General features: G+C 51.6%; 1 protein-coding gene across 6 annotated transcripts; it reads right to left on the bottom strand.

The window, feature by feature from the left end:
- Nucleotides 1-2,669: 2,669 nt before the first annotated feature.
- Nucleotides 2,670-8,522, bottom strand: LOC124249764 (zinc finger protein 304-like). Of its 6 annotated transcripts, none has more exons than XM_046681072.1 (5): nt 7,266-8,522; nt 6,306-6,365; nt 5,790-5,916; nt 4,940-5,062; nt 2,670-4,288 (listed from the first exon to the last, which is right to left on the bottom strand). In XM_046681072.1, exons 2-5 carry the CDS (start codon nt 6,342-6,344, stop codon nt 2,676-2,678), a joined length of 1,902 nt encoding a protein of 633 aa, XP_046537028.1. In that variant the 5' UTR covers nt 6,345-6,365; nt 7,266-8,522; the 3' UTR covers nt 2,670-2,675. The 6 variants fall into 6 exon arrangements, with proteins under 6 accessions (XP_046537028.1, XP_046537026.1, XP_046537027.1 ...); XM_046681070.1 differs by having other exon boundaries at nt 5,790-5,934; nt 8,193-8,522; XM_046681071.1 differs by having other exon boundaries at nt 8,193-8,522.
- Nucleotides 8,523-15,699: the final 7,177 nt, after the last annotated feature.

Here is a 15,699-nt window from a genome sequence, read left to right as displayed (position 1 = left end):
CAAGGACTCTTCACCAAAAGACTTAATTTTACAAGGTCTACACATAACTGACCATTCCGGATACAAGGGATTGAGTTCTGATGGTGGATGTCTGCCCTACCTTGCTTGGGGGTCTGAGTCCGAATGGCCCAAGCAGCCCTTCCACTTTGATGGAAAGCAACTGTCACACCCAGGAGAGGGCTTGAGCAGTCTGGGGATCCCTGGACACTTCCTCATGCTGGGGAGAACCTGAGCTCCACATAAATTGGTACTCTGGGGAGATCACACATTCAGAACCAAGAGGCCTTTGGTTGGCATGTTGTGGCATCACCAGGGAAATGTTAAGATTCCATTAAGTTGGGTAGTGTGCACAGAGCCCTGGGGAGAGCAGATGCAGGTAAAGCCTTTGTGAATGCATGGGGGCAGCATTATGAGATCTGTCCAACCTAACCACACAGGTACAAGGAGTTGAGCTCTGGATGATCTATGTCTGTCCTTGTGTGGAGGTCTGAGGCTCCAAGGTTCACCTGGACTTTAACTGTGATCCCAAGTCTTCCATGTTAGTGGAAGACAATTATTACACCCAGAAGGGATGGCTTGAGTTTAAGCGTTGCCCTGATACCTCAGGATGCTGGGGAGAGCTGAGGCAGACTTGCTGCATGCTTGGCTGATCACAAGCCTGCTGGGATGCCACCCTCATGGGTCAGCTTCAGAGAACTGGAGGGAAGAGTCGTCCTGAGTGGAGTGGCAGCCGTAGTGCCACTGCCCCTGCTACATGCTATGGAGTAAATACTGTGGGCCAGAAGCCTTCACGTCTGGAGACCCTACATGTCTGGGCTCCTGACAGCCTGGTTTACTTATTTTCTGACATTCACAAGTGTTGGCCCAGGAACATGTGTAGCCCATATGTACAGGTTGCATATATACACACACACACAATAGCATGTGTGTGTATATATATATGTGCACACCTTTGTATAGAAGTTTTTGAGAAAAAGTTTTTTCAACATTTATAAAATCAAGACTCCACATAAAAATGTGGATCTCTCACTCCTCTTGGGAAACCAGAAAATGGAACAACCATATGTTGATTCCACCATCTCTGACCCCTGTACCTGGGGACAGCCCTGCATCAGTGGCAGCAAAACCCAGCAGATTATGAACATCATGGCCACCATGCTTACCTGGAATATTGGCTGGGCCACAAAAATCCAGGACTACAGAATCTCCCTTCTCTCATTCCCAGGGTTCCTACTTATGCAGTGATGGCCCTGAAGTGAACAGCTCAGGAAGACTACAGGAATCCACGCCACCTTTAGATTATTTGCTCTGGCAGTGAGCAGCACACCACTGGTTGTGCCCATTCTAAAGGGACATCACACTTTTCTAGAGGACAAGACGAGAGTGCAGGACTTTCCAAGACCTGCAGAGCTGAATCTCCTGTAGCCAAGATCACTGTCAGCAAATTTTGCAAACACTGCAAATGAGGTTGGTTTGTTTTTTTGCAGAGCTGTTGTTTTTTTTCAGGCTAACCCATATGATGTCACTGAATGTGGAGTTGAGCACAGCCAGCTCTTGTGAGTAGATATGATGGGGCCCACATACAGTACTGGCCGTATCATGTCCATTTGCCACAGTCTCCCCAAATCTCTGACCTCAAGCCCAGTGTTTCTGTGTCCACTTGTGGTTCCACATGGCCCCTGCAGATCTTACATCCAGTGACACCTACCCACATATTCTGGACTTCAGGCACCTTACTCATGAGCAAGTCCCAGGAGACAGTGGCCCCACAACATCACTGGGGAATGTGGGAGATTCCCAGGAACAAGGGACCAGGAAGAACTGGAGATTGCCACACCAAATACCCAGTTCTCAAAGCTCTGCACCCAACAGGTAGTTCTGGCATCCAGCACACAAGATTTGGCCCAGGAGGCCTTGGACTACAAGACTGCAAACTATTCCTTACCACCCTACTGTCTATGTTGGGGCCCCCCACAAAAGCCCTTCCCCTTCTTTGCACTGTTAGAGCCCAGTTCTGTTCTCAGTCTCTCCTCACACACAAGATGGAGTTCCAGGGTTAAAGATGGTTTTAACAATAAGGCCTTTATCTCTCTATAGAGGCAGGTGGTTCCAGGTTTGGGTGATTTGGAGGCTGAACACATTCAATGCAGGCATCATCTGTAGACTCAACAATGCCCACCAAGAAGGGAAGCCTCCTCTGGAAGTCCTCAGACCCCAGAACCTCCTGCAGAGAAGTAGGTCAGGGTAGTGCCTGAACCACTGAGGACAGGGAAGAAGTAGAAAATGAGGCCACCCCAAAGGGCTCCCATCACTCACGGCTCCCTTCAGGGAGTGAGCGAGCATAAGGTCTTGCCTTCCCTGAGTGTGTTGAGATGACAGGCACATGCATGCCCCTGCCAGCTGGTGGAGGTGAGATGGTGTCTGGCAGTGACATAATCTGGCAAAGCACCTGGACAGGTTAGAAAATGCAGTGCAGCCCCTGAAAGTGTTCCCCATCTCTGGTGCTTGCAGGTCGCTCCCCAGGAGGGGCACTGGCTGTGCAGGTTTCAGTTTCTTGCTGATGGCTTCCTCATAAAAGTTCCCGTCACAGAAGTTTCTCTCGTAAAAGGAGCGAGTCCCTTTATGATGAACAAGGAGAAAGCCCCTGTCAGTGCTTTATCCCCTTTGTCACACTCCTAAGGCCTTTCTCTGGTATGACCTTTCTGGTGCTGAGGGAGGCTGGAGCTCCAGCTGAAGGCATTTCTATGTCCACTGCACTGAGAAGGCTCCCTTCCAGTGTGACCTTTCTGGTGCTTAGAGAGGTTTGAGCTGTAGCGGAAAGCTTTTCCGCATTTATTACACTCATAGGGCTTTTCTCCAGTGTGAACTCTCTGGTGCTGACTGAGGATGGAGCTTTCGCTGAAGGCTTTCCCACACTGGCTGCACTCATAAGGCCTTTTTCCAGTGTGAACTTTCCGGTGCTTAATGAGATTAGAGCTGTAGCTGAAGGCTTTCCCGCATTCACTGCACTCATAAGGCCTTTCTCTGGTGTGAACCTTCTGGTGCTGAATGAGGGCAGAGCTTTGACTGAAGGCTTTCCCACACTCAGAGCACTCATAAGGCTTTTCTCCAGTATGAATCCGCTGGTGTGGGACAAGGTTGGAGGGGCAGCTAAAGGCTTTCCCACATTGGTTGCACTTATAAGGTCTTTCTCCAGTGTGACTCCTTTGATGCAGAATGAGCTTGGAGGTTTGCCGGAAGGCTTTCCCACACTTGTTGCACTCAAAAGGCCTTTCTGTGTTGTGAACTTTTTGGTGCCGAACAAGATGAGAGCTGTTAATGAAGGCCTTCCCACATTCATTGCACTCATAGGGTCTTTCTCCAGTGTGTATTTTCTGGTGCTCAACAAAGTTGGAGATACAGCTAAAGACTCGCCGGCACCGTCTGCACTCATAGGGCCTTTCTGTGTTGTGAACTTTCTGGTGCCGAGCAACATGGAAGCTGCGAGTGAAGGCCTTCCCGCACTGGCCACACTCATAAGGCCTTTCTCCAGTGTGAACTCTCTGGTGCTGAACAAGTGAGTGTTTGCGGGTGAACGCTTTCCCACATTCACTGCAACTGTGATGTGTTTTTCCAGTGTGAACTTTCTGATGGGTCCTCAGTTTAAACAGGTCACTGAAGGCCTTCCCACATTCCTTACACACATGGGATGATTCTCCAGTTTGAATTTTTGGGCAATGAATAAGGCTTGATGTCTCTTTGGGGGCATTTCCACCTTTTGGGCATCTAAAGGGTCTCTCTTCAGAGAGAGTTAAGTGGTCAAGGAGCGCGAAGGCCTTCAGGAAGGCCTGCCCGCAGTCGCTGCACTTGAAGGGCTTCTGTGCAGCTTGGACTCCCTGCTGTTGCTGGTGACTGGAGCTGGGTGGGAAGGCCTTGCGCTCAGTGCTCCTGCATGGCTTCCCCCTGCTGTGGGTGGCCTGGTGCTGGAGGAGGTTGTGGCTATCCAGGACAGCCTTACCACACTCCCTGCATGTGAAGGGTTTCTCTCTACTGTGCTCCTTCTGTTGCTGGTGAGAGTTTGCACTGAGCCAGAAACCTATCCCACATGCCTCACACTTGTACAGTTTCTGCCTGGGGTGTACTCCCTGGTGCTCAGCCAGGTGCAATACATCTTTCAAGACTGGACCACACATGTCACAGGTGTTGGCCTTCTGGGTGGAAGGACCTGCCTTAGGGGTCCTGAACTGGAGCACTCCTTCTATAGAAACACCCCACTCAGGAGCGGCATCCTCCACTACACACCAACAACCTGGAAGCAGAGAAATGCTAGTGAGGTGTATGTAGGCTTTGTTGGGAGGGAGCAGCCCTGTCACAGATTGTGAATGTGTCTCACAGATTGAGGAATGAGTCTGTAGGATCAACTCGGTGGGAAAGAGCTAACAGTGCAGGAGTGGGCCCAGGAAGGCCATGGAAGGCAAGGCCTCAGCACGTGTGAGAACAGGGGTGGGATTCAGGCTGGTAGAGGCAGGGACTCCAACTCACTCCTCAGCTTTCAGCAGGACCCAATATAGGCAGGCCCAAGGAGATCTCTGAGAGGAGAAGGAGACACAGAGTGGTGTGCACAAGCCCAGGAAAATCCAGTTGCAACTGAGCATCTGGTGCTCAGAGTCTATATGAAGATGTGTGCCCATCTCATGATGCATTCACTGTAGGCTAATGCAGGACGGCCCTGCAAAGGGAGGAGAGGAGGAGAATGGGGGAGACACGGACATCAGAGTGGTGAGATAGTCTGTCATCCAGGGCCCAGGGACAAAGCAGAAATGGCAAGAAGGTGGAGTGTCCAGAATGAAGAAGGAAGGTGCTACTGGCCCCAGCAATAAACACTAGTGGACACAGGGCAGGTGCCCAGTACAGTGTGAGCCCAGCCCCACTGTCACCTCTGCCCCCAGCTCCCACTCACCAGAGCCAGGCTCCCTCCCGGCCTCTCTTGCAATGGCTGGAGACACATCCACCCTGTCAAGCACCCAGGGCTCTTTGCCCTCTTCCAGCTGGGCAGCCACATGGGACTTGGAAGATGTACATCCTGGAGGAAGAAGAGTAGGTCAGTGGCTGGCCCAGCTCAGAGCAACCCGCCATATGACAGACCAAGGGGAGCTTGTGTCATCTTTGCAACTGGGAAGAAAACTCAGTGTTAAAAAAGTCTCTGAGCTGGGCCATGTGGTTAAGTTCGTGCGCTCTGCTGCAGGCGGCCCAGTGTTTCGTTGGTTTGGATCCTGGGCGCGGACATGGCACTGCTCATCAAACCGCACTGAGGCAGCATCCCACATGCCACAACTAGAAGGATCCACAACGAAGAATATACAACTATGTACCGGGGGCTTTGGGGAGAAAAAGGAAAAAATAAAATATTAAAAAAAAAAAAGTCTCTGAGGAGCATCTCACAGGAACAGTCCAGTAGTCCCCACAAGCAGCAATGATGTCACTGTTTGCAGTCTGTGGTACAGCCAGGCTCCTGGAAGTGTCTGATAGAAAAAGGGGGCAGAACCTGGGCACTGAGGTGCCACCAATGTGGACAGACTCAGGCAGCCAGACTGAGACTCCTGGCCCTGAGCCCTCCCCAAGAAGGCTTCAGAAGCAGGTACTGGAGCTCCTTAGGGAGAGCAGCAGGCTGTGCCTGCAGCCCAGTCCTGCACACACAGCACGTAGTCCAGGGGAGGAGGCTGCACCAATGCTCAGCTGTGGGAAGACACGCTGCTCCTGGGAGAAGAATAAAGGCAGAACAAGAGGCTGGAAGGGTGGAAGGGCCTTACCCAGCGAGGCCACAAGGGCCAAGTTCTCCAGCATCACATCGCGGTACAGGTGCCTCTGAGCCTCATCAAGGAGGTCCCATTCCTCCTGGGCGAAGTACACAGCCACATCCTCAAAGGTCCCCCAGCCCTGCCAATACGAGGACAGCTAAGTTCACCAGACCAAAGGCGGCAGAAAAACAACAACAAAACGCACAGATGAATCCATCCAGGCCTAGGCCCACGACCCCGCATCCTGCCACCTCTCTATGAGCAGTCTCTGCCCCCTAAACCACCCCCCGACACACTCCCAGGTCACCCTCCTCCTCAGGCTCCAATGCCATGGGTGCCACTATCGCCTCATGTCTTATTGACCCGTGTCCTCCTTCAAACAGCAGGCAGGTGGGCAGATAGACGCCATCTAAGCTCTAGACCTAGTATGTAGGGCCCCACTCCCTCCTGCCAGGCAACTCCCCCCTGTCAGGCAACTCCCCTGGGTCCCCAGATCCTGCCTCCCAGAAACACCAAATGGAGGCTCACCGTTCTCCCATAGGCTCCAGTACCAGGACCCCAGTCCATTGATTCACACTGCCTCTGCACCTGCACATCAGTCTTTGTATGGCACATCTCCAGACCCCACCACCATCTTCTGGCCCACACAATGGGTATCTCCCGGCTGCCCCACATGCCACTCTGCAAATGGTGGCCAGAGCCTGGCTACCTCGTGAGGTCAACCAGGAGCCCGTCCTGACCCAGACTTCCAAAAGTCCCAACTGCCAAGGGTGGCACCCAGCCCTTCCTTCGTAGTTTCTCCAACTGGTCCTATTCCTACCTTCAACCCTCAGCCACCCAGACCACACAAGGATCTCAGAGACTTTCAGGCCTCTCTGCCTTTCCCCTTGCTGTCCCCTCACCAGCCACAGCATTCCTTTCTCCTCCTAATGCACATTCAAAGCCCAGTCCCACCACCTCCCACCCTGGGCCTGGGACATTCCCAGCTGACTGTCTGCCATTGAGCTAATCCTCCATCCTCACTGAAACCACCAGGCCCCATAGAGTGGCCAAGGCCAGTAAGTCCATAGAGGGGTGAGCACCAGCCCCTCTAAGGGCTGTCATCTCCCTCTCCAACATGCCTCAGCTTCCGCCCCTGGGACCTTCTGGATCCACCTCTCCCACACACACCTTCCCTCATGGCTGCTCCTCCCTTCATCCAACTTTATCATGCCCACCACTCCTGCCCAGGTACCCAGGCCAGCCACCCAGTGCTCAGCTGCCCCAGTAAGGCACCCATCACCAGGACCTAAAGATGCCCCCTCCTAAACCTGAACCAGGGTTCCATCTCTGTTCACAGGCTGGTACTGCCGAATGGATGTCTCCAAGCCAAATCCCTGAACATAACTTAGACCTGCGTGTCCAGCTGCCCGTTCGAGACGTCCACTCGGGAGTCTCAGGATGGTCAAAATCCACCTCCTGATATTCCCTGAAACCTGTTCAACTCACCAACTTCCCCGTCTCTGTGGATGCACTTCCGCCTTCTAGTTGCTGAAGCTAGACTCCCTGGGGACCTCCCTGCCTCCTCCACTTCTCTCTCACCCTCCACATCATAAAAACCTAGTTGGCTTACGGGACAGCCCTGGTGGCCTAAGGGTTAAGTTCGGCACGCTCTGCTTTGGTGGCCCAGGTTCGGTTCCTGGGCTGGACCTACACCACTCGTCTGTCAGTGGCCACGCTGTGGTGGCTCACGTACAAAACAGAGGAAGCTTGACAAGGGATGTTAACTCAGGGTAAATGTTGCCCAGCAGACCAAAAGAAAAAAAAAAAAAATCTGGCTGGCTTAACTTAAAAGGCGGACCCAAAATCTAACCACTTCTCCCAACTCCAGTCACCACTCTGACCAAGCCACCATCACTCGCCTGATCTATTACAGTAGCAGCCTTATGGGCCTCCCTTTCTCTTCCCTCGCCCTCACCGCCCCACCCCCCTGTCTGTTTTCCACTCGGCAGCCAGAAGGAGCGTGAACGTGAGTCGGATCCCCTCCCTCCTCTACTCCTAACCTTCCGTGGCTCCCACCACCCTCACATTACAGGCCAACCTCCTCGGGCTGCCATGCCAGGCCTGACTCCTGTCCACCAAACAGAAGGGAGACCTGCGGCTCCCTGAACACTGCTAGCGTTTGCACGCCCTGGTCCCTGTGCCTGAAACAGCTTCCCACACCTCGTCCCACTGGACTCTAGAAATGAGGACCTTTCCACATGGCCCATGGCTAGGACTCAGGACTTCGGGCTTGGAGTGACCCTAGAGCCTCCGGCAGCCAAGAAAGAGAGGCGAAGGAGGCGGGGGGTCCAGGGACGCCCCCGCCCCCTTCGTGGAGTCTCGCACCGTGTGTGGGGGTCCGAATGAATGAGGCCGCGGGCACCCCCCACTCACCCGCTCCGGGTCCATCAGCGCCGCCGCCATAGGACCCGGGCAAGCCCGCGGCCTCAGCGGGCCCCACACTCCACGGGGCCGGAGCCTGCCCGCCGCCCGAAGCCCGTGGCACTCAGAGCCTCAGCCTCCCCCGTGTAAACGCGCACGGGGGCCAGGCGGGGACGGAGGCGGGGGTCACGGCTCGCGCGAAGGCGCGGACGTCGGCCCCATCCTCCTCACTGTCCTCCCCGGTGGGTCCCGAAGAGGCGCCTGGGAAGCGGCCCTGGCCCAGCGCTCGGGTCCCCAAGGGCGGTAGGGAACGTCCTGTCAAGAGCAAAACGAGCGTCCACAATGGCGACCCCAGAAGTCCCGCCCCTGCCGGCGCGAGCCGCAGGAAATAGCTCTTCTTCTGGGCTGTGATTGGTTTAGAGCCCGCCGCCGTCCCCTGGAGCCTTCTGGCCAATGTAGTTTTTGCCCTGCATCAGGCCCGGCGCTTGGCGCCCTCACGTTCTCCATGGCAACGACCAAGCGGTACCGCGAGGGGCGCTGGGAAATGGAGACCCGCGAGAAAGAGTAGCAGGGGCGTGTCTTAGCTCCCTCTTAAAGGGGCCGCTCCCAGATTTCCTCCCTCAGAGACGTGCTGCAAGTGTTCTGGGCGTCAGCCTACCAGTGGTAAGGTGGCCCCCTGGGGAACCGCTTCTCTTCTCTGAGGATGTAAAATAGCAATAATATCTCCCTCACGGAGACTTTGTTTAGGAACATTAAATGTCTCTCTAATTCAGTGGTCCCCAAACTGTGGTCTCTCAATCAGCATCAGCATCACTGGGGAACTTGCTAGAAATACAAGTTCTCGCAGCCCCCTACACACACACACACACACACACACAGAATCAGAAGCTATGGGGTGAGCCTGAGCACTCTGTGCTTTGACAGGTCTCCTGGGGATTCTGATGGTCACTCAGAATCAACTCTAATTCAAAGTTCAGTGACAAAATTTGGAAAATACTACAATTTTCCTCGTAAGAGGTGACATGAAAAGTGCTTAGTATAGGGCCAGGCACATAGTGCTAAATACATGAGAGAGAGATTATTGTTGTTGTTCTTATCCTCCTCCTTATCATCCCAAGGCTCTCACATACACTGCTAGGGGAGGACAAATAGGAGACGCCTCGCTACAGAGTAATTGCTGACATCGATCAAAATATAAAATGCACTCATCTTTGACTTAGCAAGTAGCCACATAGGCAGCGTTTAATTTTTTGAAGTGTATTCGCATACTGTTGTAGGCGGAATAATGCTGCTCCCCAAGATGCCCAGGTCCTAATCTCCAGAACTTGTAAATATGTTGCATGGCAAGGGGGAACTATCATGTTAGATGAAATTAAGGTTGATAACCAGCTGACCTTGAGATGGAGAGATTATTCTGGGTTATCCAAAGCAGAGGAAACTGTAATAACAGGGGTCCTTAAAAGTGGAAGAGGGATGGGAGCTGGTGCAGTGGCGTAGTGGTTAAGCTCACGCTCTCTGCTTCGGCGGCCTGGGGTTCACAGGTTCAGATCCCAGGCATGGACCTACCTACTGTTTGTCAGACCATGCTGTGGCAGCATCCCACATGCAAAACAGAGGAAGGTGGGCACAGATGATAGCTCAGGGCCAATCTTCCTCACCAAAAAAAAAAAAACAAAAGAAAAAACAAAGTGGGAGAGGAAAGCAGTAGAGACTGAGAGAGGGTCAGAGTGATGCAATGTGAGAAAGACTCAAATTGCCGTTGCTGCCTTTGGAGTTGGAAAGAGCCATGAACCAAGGAATGCTGGAAGCCTCCAGAATCTGGAAAAGGCAAGGGAACAGATTCTCCCCCAGAGTCTCCAGAAGGAATGCAGCACTGCCTACATCTTGATTTTAGAGCGGTTGACACAGCGTCAGACTTCTGACAGTCAAAACTGTGAAATTTTTAATAATTTGTGTTGCGTTTCTCTGCTCTCAAGGGCTCATGTGATGATATTGGACTCATGCAGATAATGCTGGATAACCTTCCCATCTCATGATCCTTAACTTAATCACTTCTGTAAAATCTTCTGTGGAATGTAACGTATGAGCAGGATCTGTGGATTAGGATGTGGATATCTTTGAGGGACCGTGATTCTGCCTATCACACTGAACTCATATGGCTATTAGATATTTTTAAGTAGCTTCTGAAATTATAAAATCAGAAGTTTCCACAGAGAAATCTGAAGCTCCAGTTCCTCCCGAAAACACACGCACACACAGAAGATCCAGCAACCCTGTGTTAAATTTCCTGCCTCCCTTCTCCACCCCTGGGTTGGGCCAGTTGTGCCTCAGTGACCTGAGACTGGATAGCCTTGAAGGCCACATCTGCTAAAGTCACCAGGAACCCAGTCTGGGCAACAGAAGCCTCCTTGGTTTTCTGCTGGAGGGTGACGGCTATCAGGAGACGACTCGGAAGAGCTCAGGATGCAGGACAACTTTATTTGTTCAGAGAGTGATCTTGGCCGTGGTAGATACGAGCTTGGCCCCTGTAGGTGTCACAGGCAGTGATCTTGCCTACTTGTCTGTGGTCTCCCCATTCCCTTTGACCTCTACCCCATTGTTCTCCATCCACACACGGTTCTGACCTGGAGGCTTGCCTACACGGACCTGGCTTTCCTGGCCAGGCACAGAAAGACGGCTTCAGCTCAAGCTGGTGGCCACTCTGAGACTCACTTGGGATGAGGGACCTGCTGCCTCATTCTCTCAGTCCACTGTACCCCATCAGATCATCTTCCTCTTAAGGTGAGCTCTGGGCACACAGGTAACTCTGAAATCCAGTCCACAAGTTCTTTCTGTGGAGCCCTCAGTCTGTCCCTGGGCGTCTTGAGGCAGCAATGCCTATTGGACCACAACACGATGGAGGGCCACCATCTGCCCTCCTGCTGCATCTGCAGAGGCAGATGTTACTGTCACCGCTAGAACCCTACCCCTCTGCACTCTGGCAATGGCTCATTTCCATTCCCTGCCTCCCCAGTCACACCTCTAGCTCAAAGGTGAGGTAGTCAACCTGGCCTTTGTTGTCACACAATATGGAACTGTGGACAGATTTTGGGACCCCTCTCCCTGATCTAAAAGGCAGATCTAGCAAGCAAACCGCACAGGCATCAAGTCAGTACAATAAAATCCATGCCGTTCCACGAAGCAGCTGTGCAGGCCATCGTCAGCCTATGTCAAATGACCTTGCAACCCTACACCTCATGACTGAAGGCGCCAGCCGGACAGATCCACAACAGGAAGAGACAGAGGATACCTCACTCTCACACTTCTCAGCTAAATTTCTCAGAGATTGGGGCACTAATTAATGATCCTGGTCCTTGCCTCCCTCCTCACATAGATAATGTCAGCATCTCTGAACTTGTCCGATGTATAACCAAGAAATTCTTGTTTATGTTACCTTCAATGTATCATCTAGAGAAAAACCCAGAGGTAGTCTCTTTCTTTTTTTTAATCTAGTTGTAAGGTTTTTTTTCTCTTCCTCTTCCCTGCACGTACACTGTTTTGTGAAAGATATATAAGCAGCACAACGCACACACCTCAGAGCAGTTCCATCAGAGCCCTCTGTTGAACTGTTTTGCTGGGGTTCCAATTCCTTGTGCTGATTACTGAATAAATTTTACCAACATCACTAGGCGCTATTTCGGTAGACAGAACTGTCCGAGGTAAAGAAGGGAGTCGTCCCAAGGACATTACGGGTGCCCCATGGAGACCTAACCATGCCCATGAAGCAGGCAGTGTCCACTGAGCTGCCAGAAGACACTCTGCGGGTCCCCTTGGCCAGAGTGGGTCAGTTCCCAGCCACCGCACACTTAGGACCCCTATGGCTTCTCCCCGCTGGGGGAGTCAGACCTGTCTGCAGGACTTTCCTTCCCACATGCCCTGTACAGAAAGGGCATCTCCACGAGTGAGAGCTTCAGCCAGGGCTCAGAAGAGGCCTACCCAGATCCTTCTGCAGCCTGTCTCCACCCAGCTACTTCCGGTGCTGGTGGAGGCTCTGCCTGAACCGGGAGCTGCTTCCGCCTGAGGTGCATCCCTGGTGCTCCGCCAGGTGTCTTTGAAGACGTGTGCACACGTGTCACTGAGGTGGGCTTTCTGGTTTTCAGAGGCTGCCTGGTGGTCCTGGGCTGTTTCCCTTACCCACTGGTACAGACACACTCTGCTCAGATGGTACCCCCTCCTCCACTCGTGCCTCATGGTGATGCTGGGGCAGGTTGGGGACTTCTTTACAAGTGTGCGTCTGGCACACCCAGGAGTGATTCCATGGGCTCTGGGGTAGGGCACAGAAACTGAAATTCTCGTGGGGAGAGAGCCCAGCCAGGCCACAGCACAGGCGTGTCCGACCAGGGACTAACCCACAGGATCGGTGTATGTGAGGAGGGCCAGCTTCTCCCATGAGCTTCTCTGCAAATGGGATTCTTCTGGGCTCAGTGCTGCTGACAGGAGTGCCAATCTATGTTGAAAGCCAGTGACACCAGGACCCCAAATCTCAAGAGGGAAGAAGTGCCCATCCACCTCTAAAAAAATGACTTTCTGCATTTCAGGATGTGTGAGCCGCGCAGGGAATGTACTGATTTCCTATGGCTGCTGTAACAGATTACCACAAAGTTGTGGCTTAAACAACACAAATTTACTCTCACAGTTCTAGAGGCCAGAATGTGAAATAAACCTCACGGGCTGAAAATCAAGGTGTTGCCACATCGGTTCCTTCTGAGGGTCCATGGAGAATCTGCTTCCTTGCCTTTTCCAGCCTGAGAGGCCGTCCTCCAATCGCTCCAACCTCTCACTTCTGCTGTTGCGTTTCCTACTTCCTTCTTCCTCTCCTGACCCTTTTTTTCCCCACAGAGATTTGTTTTTTCATTGACATTTAATTTTCAGAAAGCAAAGGAACCTAAAACAATTTTTAGGGGAATTTTAGATTATAATACTAGTATTCTTTCTTTTATTGAGGTAAAATATGCATAACATAAAGTTTGCCATTTTAACCATTTTTTTAAATTTTTTTAAAGATTGGCACCTGAGCTAACAACTATTACCAATCTTTTTTTTTCCTGCTTTTTCTCCCCAAATCCCCCCAGTACATAGTTGTATATTTTAGTCATGGGTCCTTCTAGTTGTGGCATGTGGGATGCCACATCAGCGTGGCCTGATGAGTGGTGCCATGTCCTCGCCCAGGATCCGAACCAGTGAAACCCCAGGCCGCTGAAGCAGAACGCATGAACTTAACCACTCGGTTACCTGGCCAGCCCCTAAACCTTTTTTTTTTTTGAGGAAGATTATCCCTGAGCTAACATCTGCCGCCAGTTCTCCTCTTTTTGCTGAGGAAGACTGGCCCTCAGCTAACATCTCTGCCCATCTTCCTCTACTTTATATGTGGGATGCCTACCACAGAATGGTCTGACAAGCGGTGCCATGTCTGCACAGGATCTGAAGTGGAATATGCAAACTTAACCATTGCGCCACCGGGCCTGCCCCCCCTTAACCATTTTTAAGTGAACAACTCAGTGGCATTAATTACATTCACAGTGTTGTACAACCATCACCACTATCTATTTCCAAAACTTTTCCATCACCCCACGGTCCTGGAGCTCCGACGTTAGCAGATGAGTGTGTCTCGGGGCTCCGGCCGTCTCCATTTCCTGTCTGAGATGACGGGGGTCACTTTCATTGTGTGCCTAGTGTCCCAGAGCAATGGCTGGTATGCTGGCAAAGGGGGTGGGACGAGGTGTGAAAAGGTTTTCACACTTGGAAAGGAGACTTGGTGTTTGTGAGAGTAAGCTGGGCACCATCAGGGAGCTCGATCCTTCCTAAATCTAGTGAAGAGAGAGGCTGAGAGGAGGATTTAGGTTGCAGACTACAGAGACTAAGGAGCTGCCCCTTTGTTCTGACTCTGCTTTTTGCTGGTTTCTCTGGCTGGTGGGTGAGCAGAGGGAGGGGTGAGGGCAAAAGCAGTGACAAATAGAAATGGCAAGCAATAGGATATATTGGAGGATTTGAGGAAGCCATTTGGTGTAAACCTAATTTGGCCTGACTTTGTTTTTTCCAAAAGGGCCTGACGGTGACCATTGAGCATGCATTGTATATCTGTTTTAAACATTTACTATGGCAGGAACAAAGGCCCTTAAGATAAAGGTGCAACTTCCCTCCTACATTGGCATTTCCTTAAGGATAAGCATCTTTCCTTAGGCTAAGAACTGATTGCTGTGCTCACCTTTGATCACCCAGCTCTAGACAACAGACCTGCTACCCTGCTGTGTCCACTGAGACAGCAGACCTACCTGCTATGTCCATCAATCGCTGTGCTGACAGAGCAGTCTTGCGACTATTGTAAAAGGGACATTTCAATCATATGTGAAACATCCTCTTTGGGGATATATAACCACTCTCTACACCCCACTTCTTTGGTGCCCTTTCTTCCTTTGGGGAGAAAGGTCCCAGGTCATGGTTCTCACATTTTAGCTCAGAATAAACTCACTCAAATTTTCATTTATAGATTGGTTATGGATTATTTTCATCAACAGCAGGGAGGAGGCTGCAGCATCAGTCCAGGTCCATACTGATGTCCTCGACCAGAGAAGGGGCTGAGATCATACTTGGGAGGTGGGGGCCCTACACTGGACATACAGTGGGAGTGCATGATAGTGTAGGGGAGGAAGACAATTCCTTTACCCGCTCGGGGTTCTTTTGGCTGGAGAACGAATTAAATTCACATGAGACAGAATAACAGGAGAAAATTAAACAAAGATTTATAACATGTATACATGGGAGAGGCTCAGGCAACCTGAGCAACTCACCAAAATGACTAAAGCCACCACCTTAAATATTATCTTCAGCTAAAGACAAAGGAGGATGTTGTGGGTGGGGGGAGTCAGTTATGGGAGATTATCAGACAAGTACAGTAAACAAGGGTCAGGTTATTATGCAGACTTGAGTCCTTGCCTTCTGCATTGCTAAGAGTTTCTAGAGATAAGGTCATTCCTCCTTCCTGGTACAGAGAGGGAGACACCTTTACAGATGGAGATTTCCTTTACAATGTAAATGTTTCTTAAAAAAAGGTAAGTAAATTCTACCTTTCAGAGTTGCTTTTCTGTCTGCAGTTTTTAAAAGTAACCAGCCCAAAATAATCCTCATGCAAAGAGACATATCTTGGGGTGGCCAATTCCAGTCCCCCACAATGGGGAAGAGCCTGGGGGTCTCCACACTGCTGAGGCTCCAGATGGGACTGTGGGCCTTGCAGCATGCCCATGTAGAATGATGGTTCCAGCTTCAGTAAGTGAAGGGGCCATGGTGTGTCACCCACAGTGACCATGGGGCCAGTGGGTCCTGAAGGACTGTCCTGGGGTGGAGCCGGAAGGGCACACCTAGAGAGGGGAGGAGGTGTGAGTGGGCCAGGAGGTTTGTAGCTGAGAGACCGTGAGGATGCCTTCAGTGAAGGGCCAGAGGCAGCCCCTGGCCTGGGGACATTAGAGGCTTTGTTGCAAGACTG

The sequence above is a fragment of the Equus quagga genome, chromosome 13, assembly GCF_021613505.1.
Source record: "Equus quagga isolate Etosha38 chromosome 13, UCLA_HA_Equagga_1.0, whole genome shotgun sequence".
NCBI classification, from domain to species: Eukaryota; Metazoa; Chordata; class Mammalia; order Perissodactyla; family Equidae; genus Equus; species Equus quagga.
This window is presented reverse-complemented; position numbering and strand designations above follow the sequence as displayed.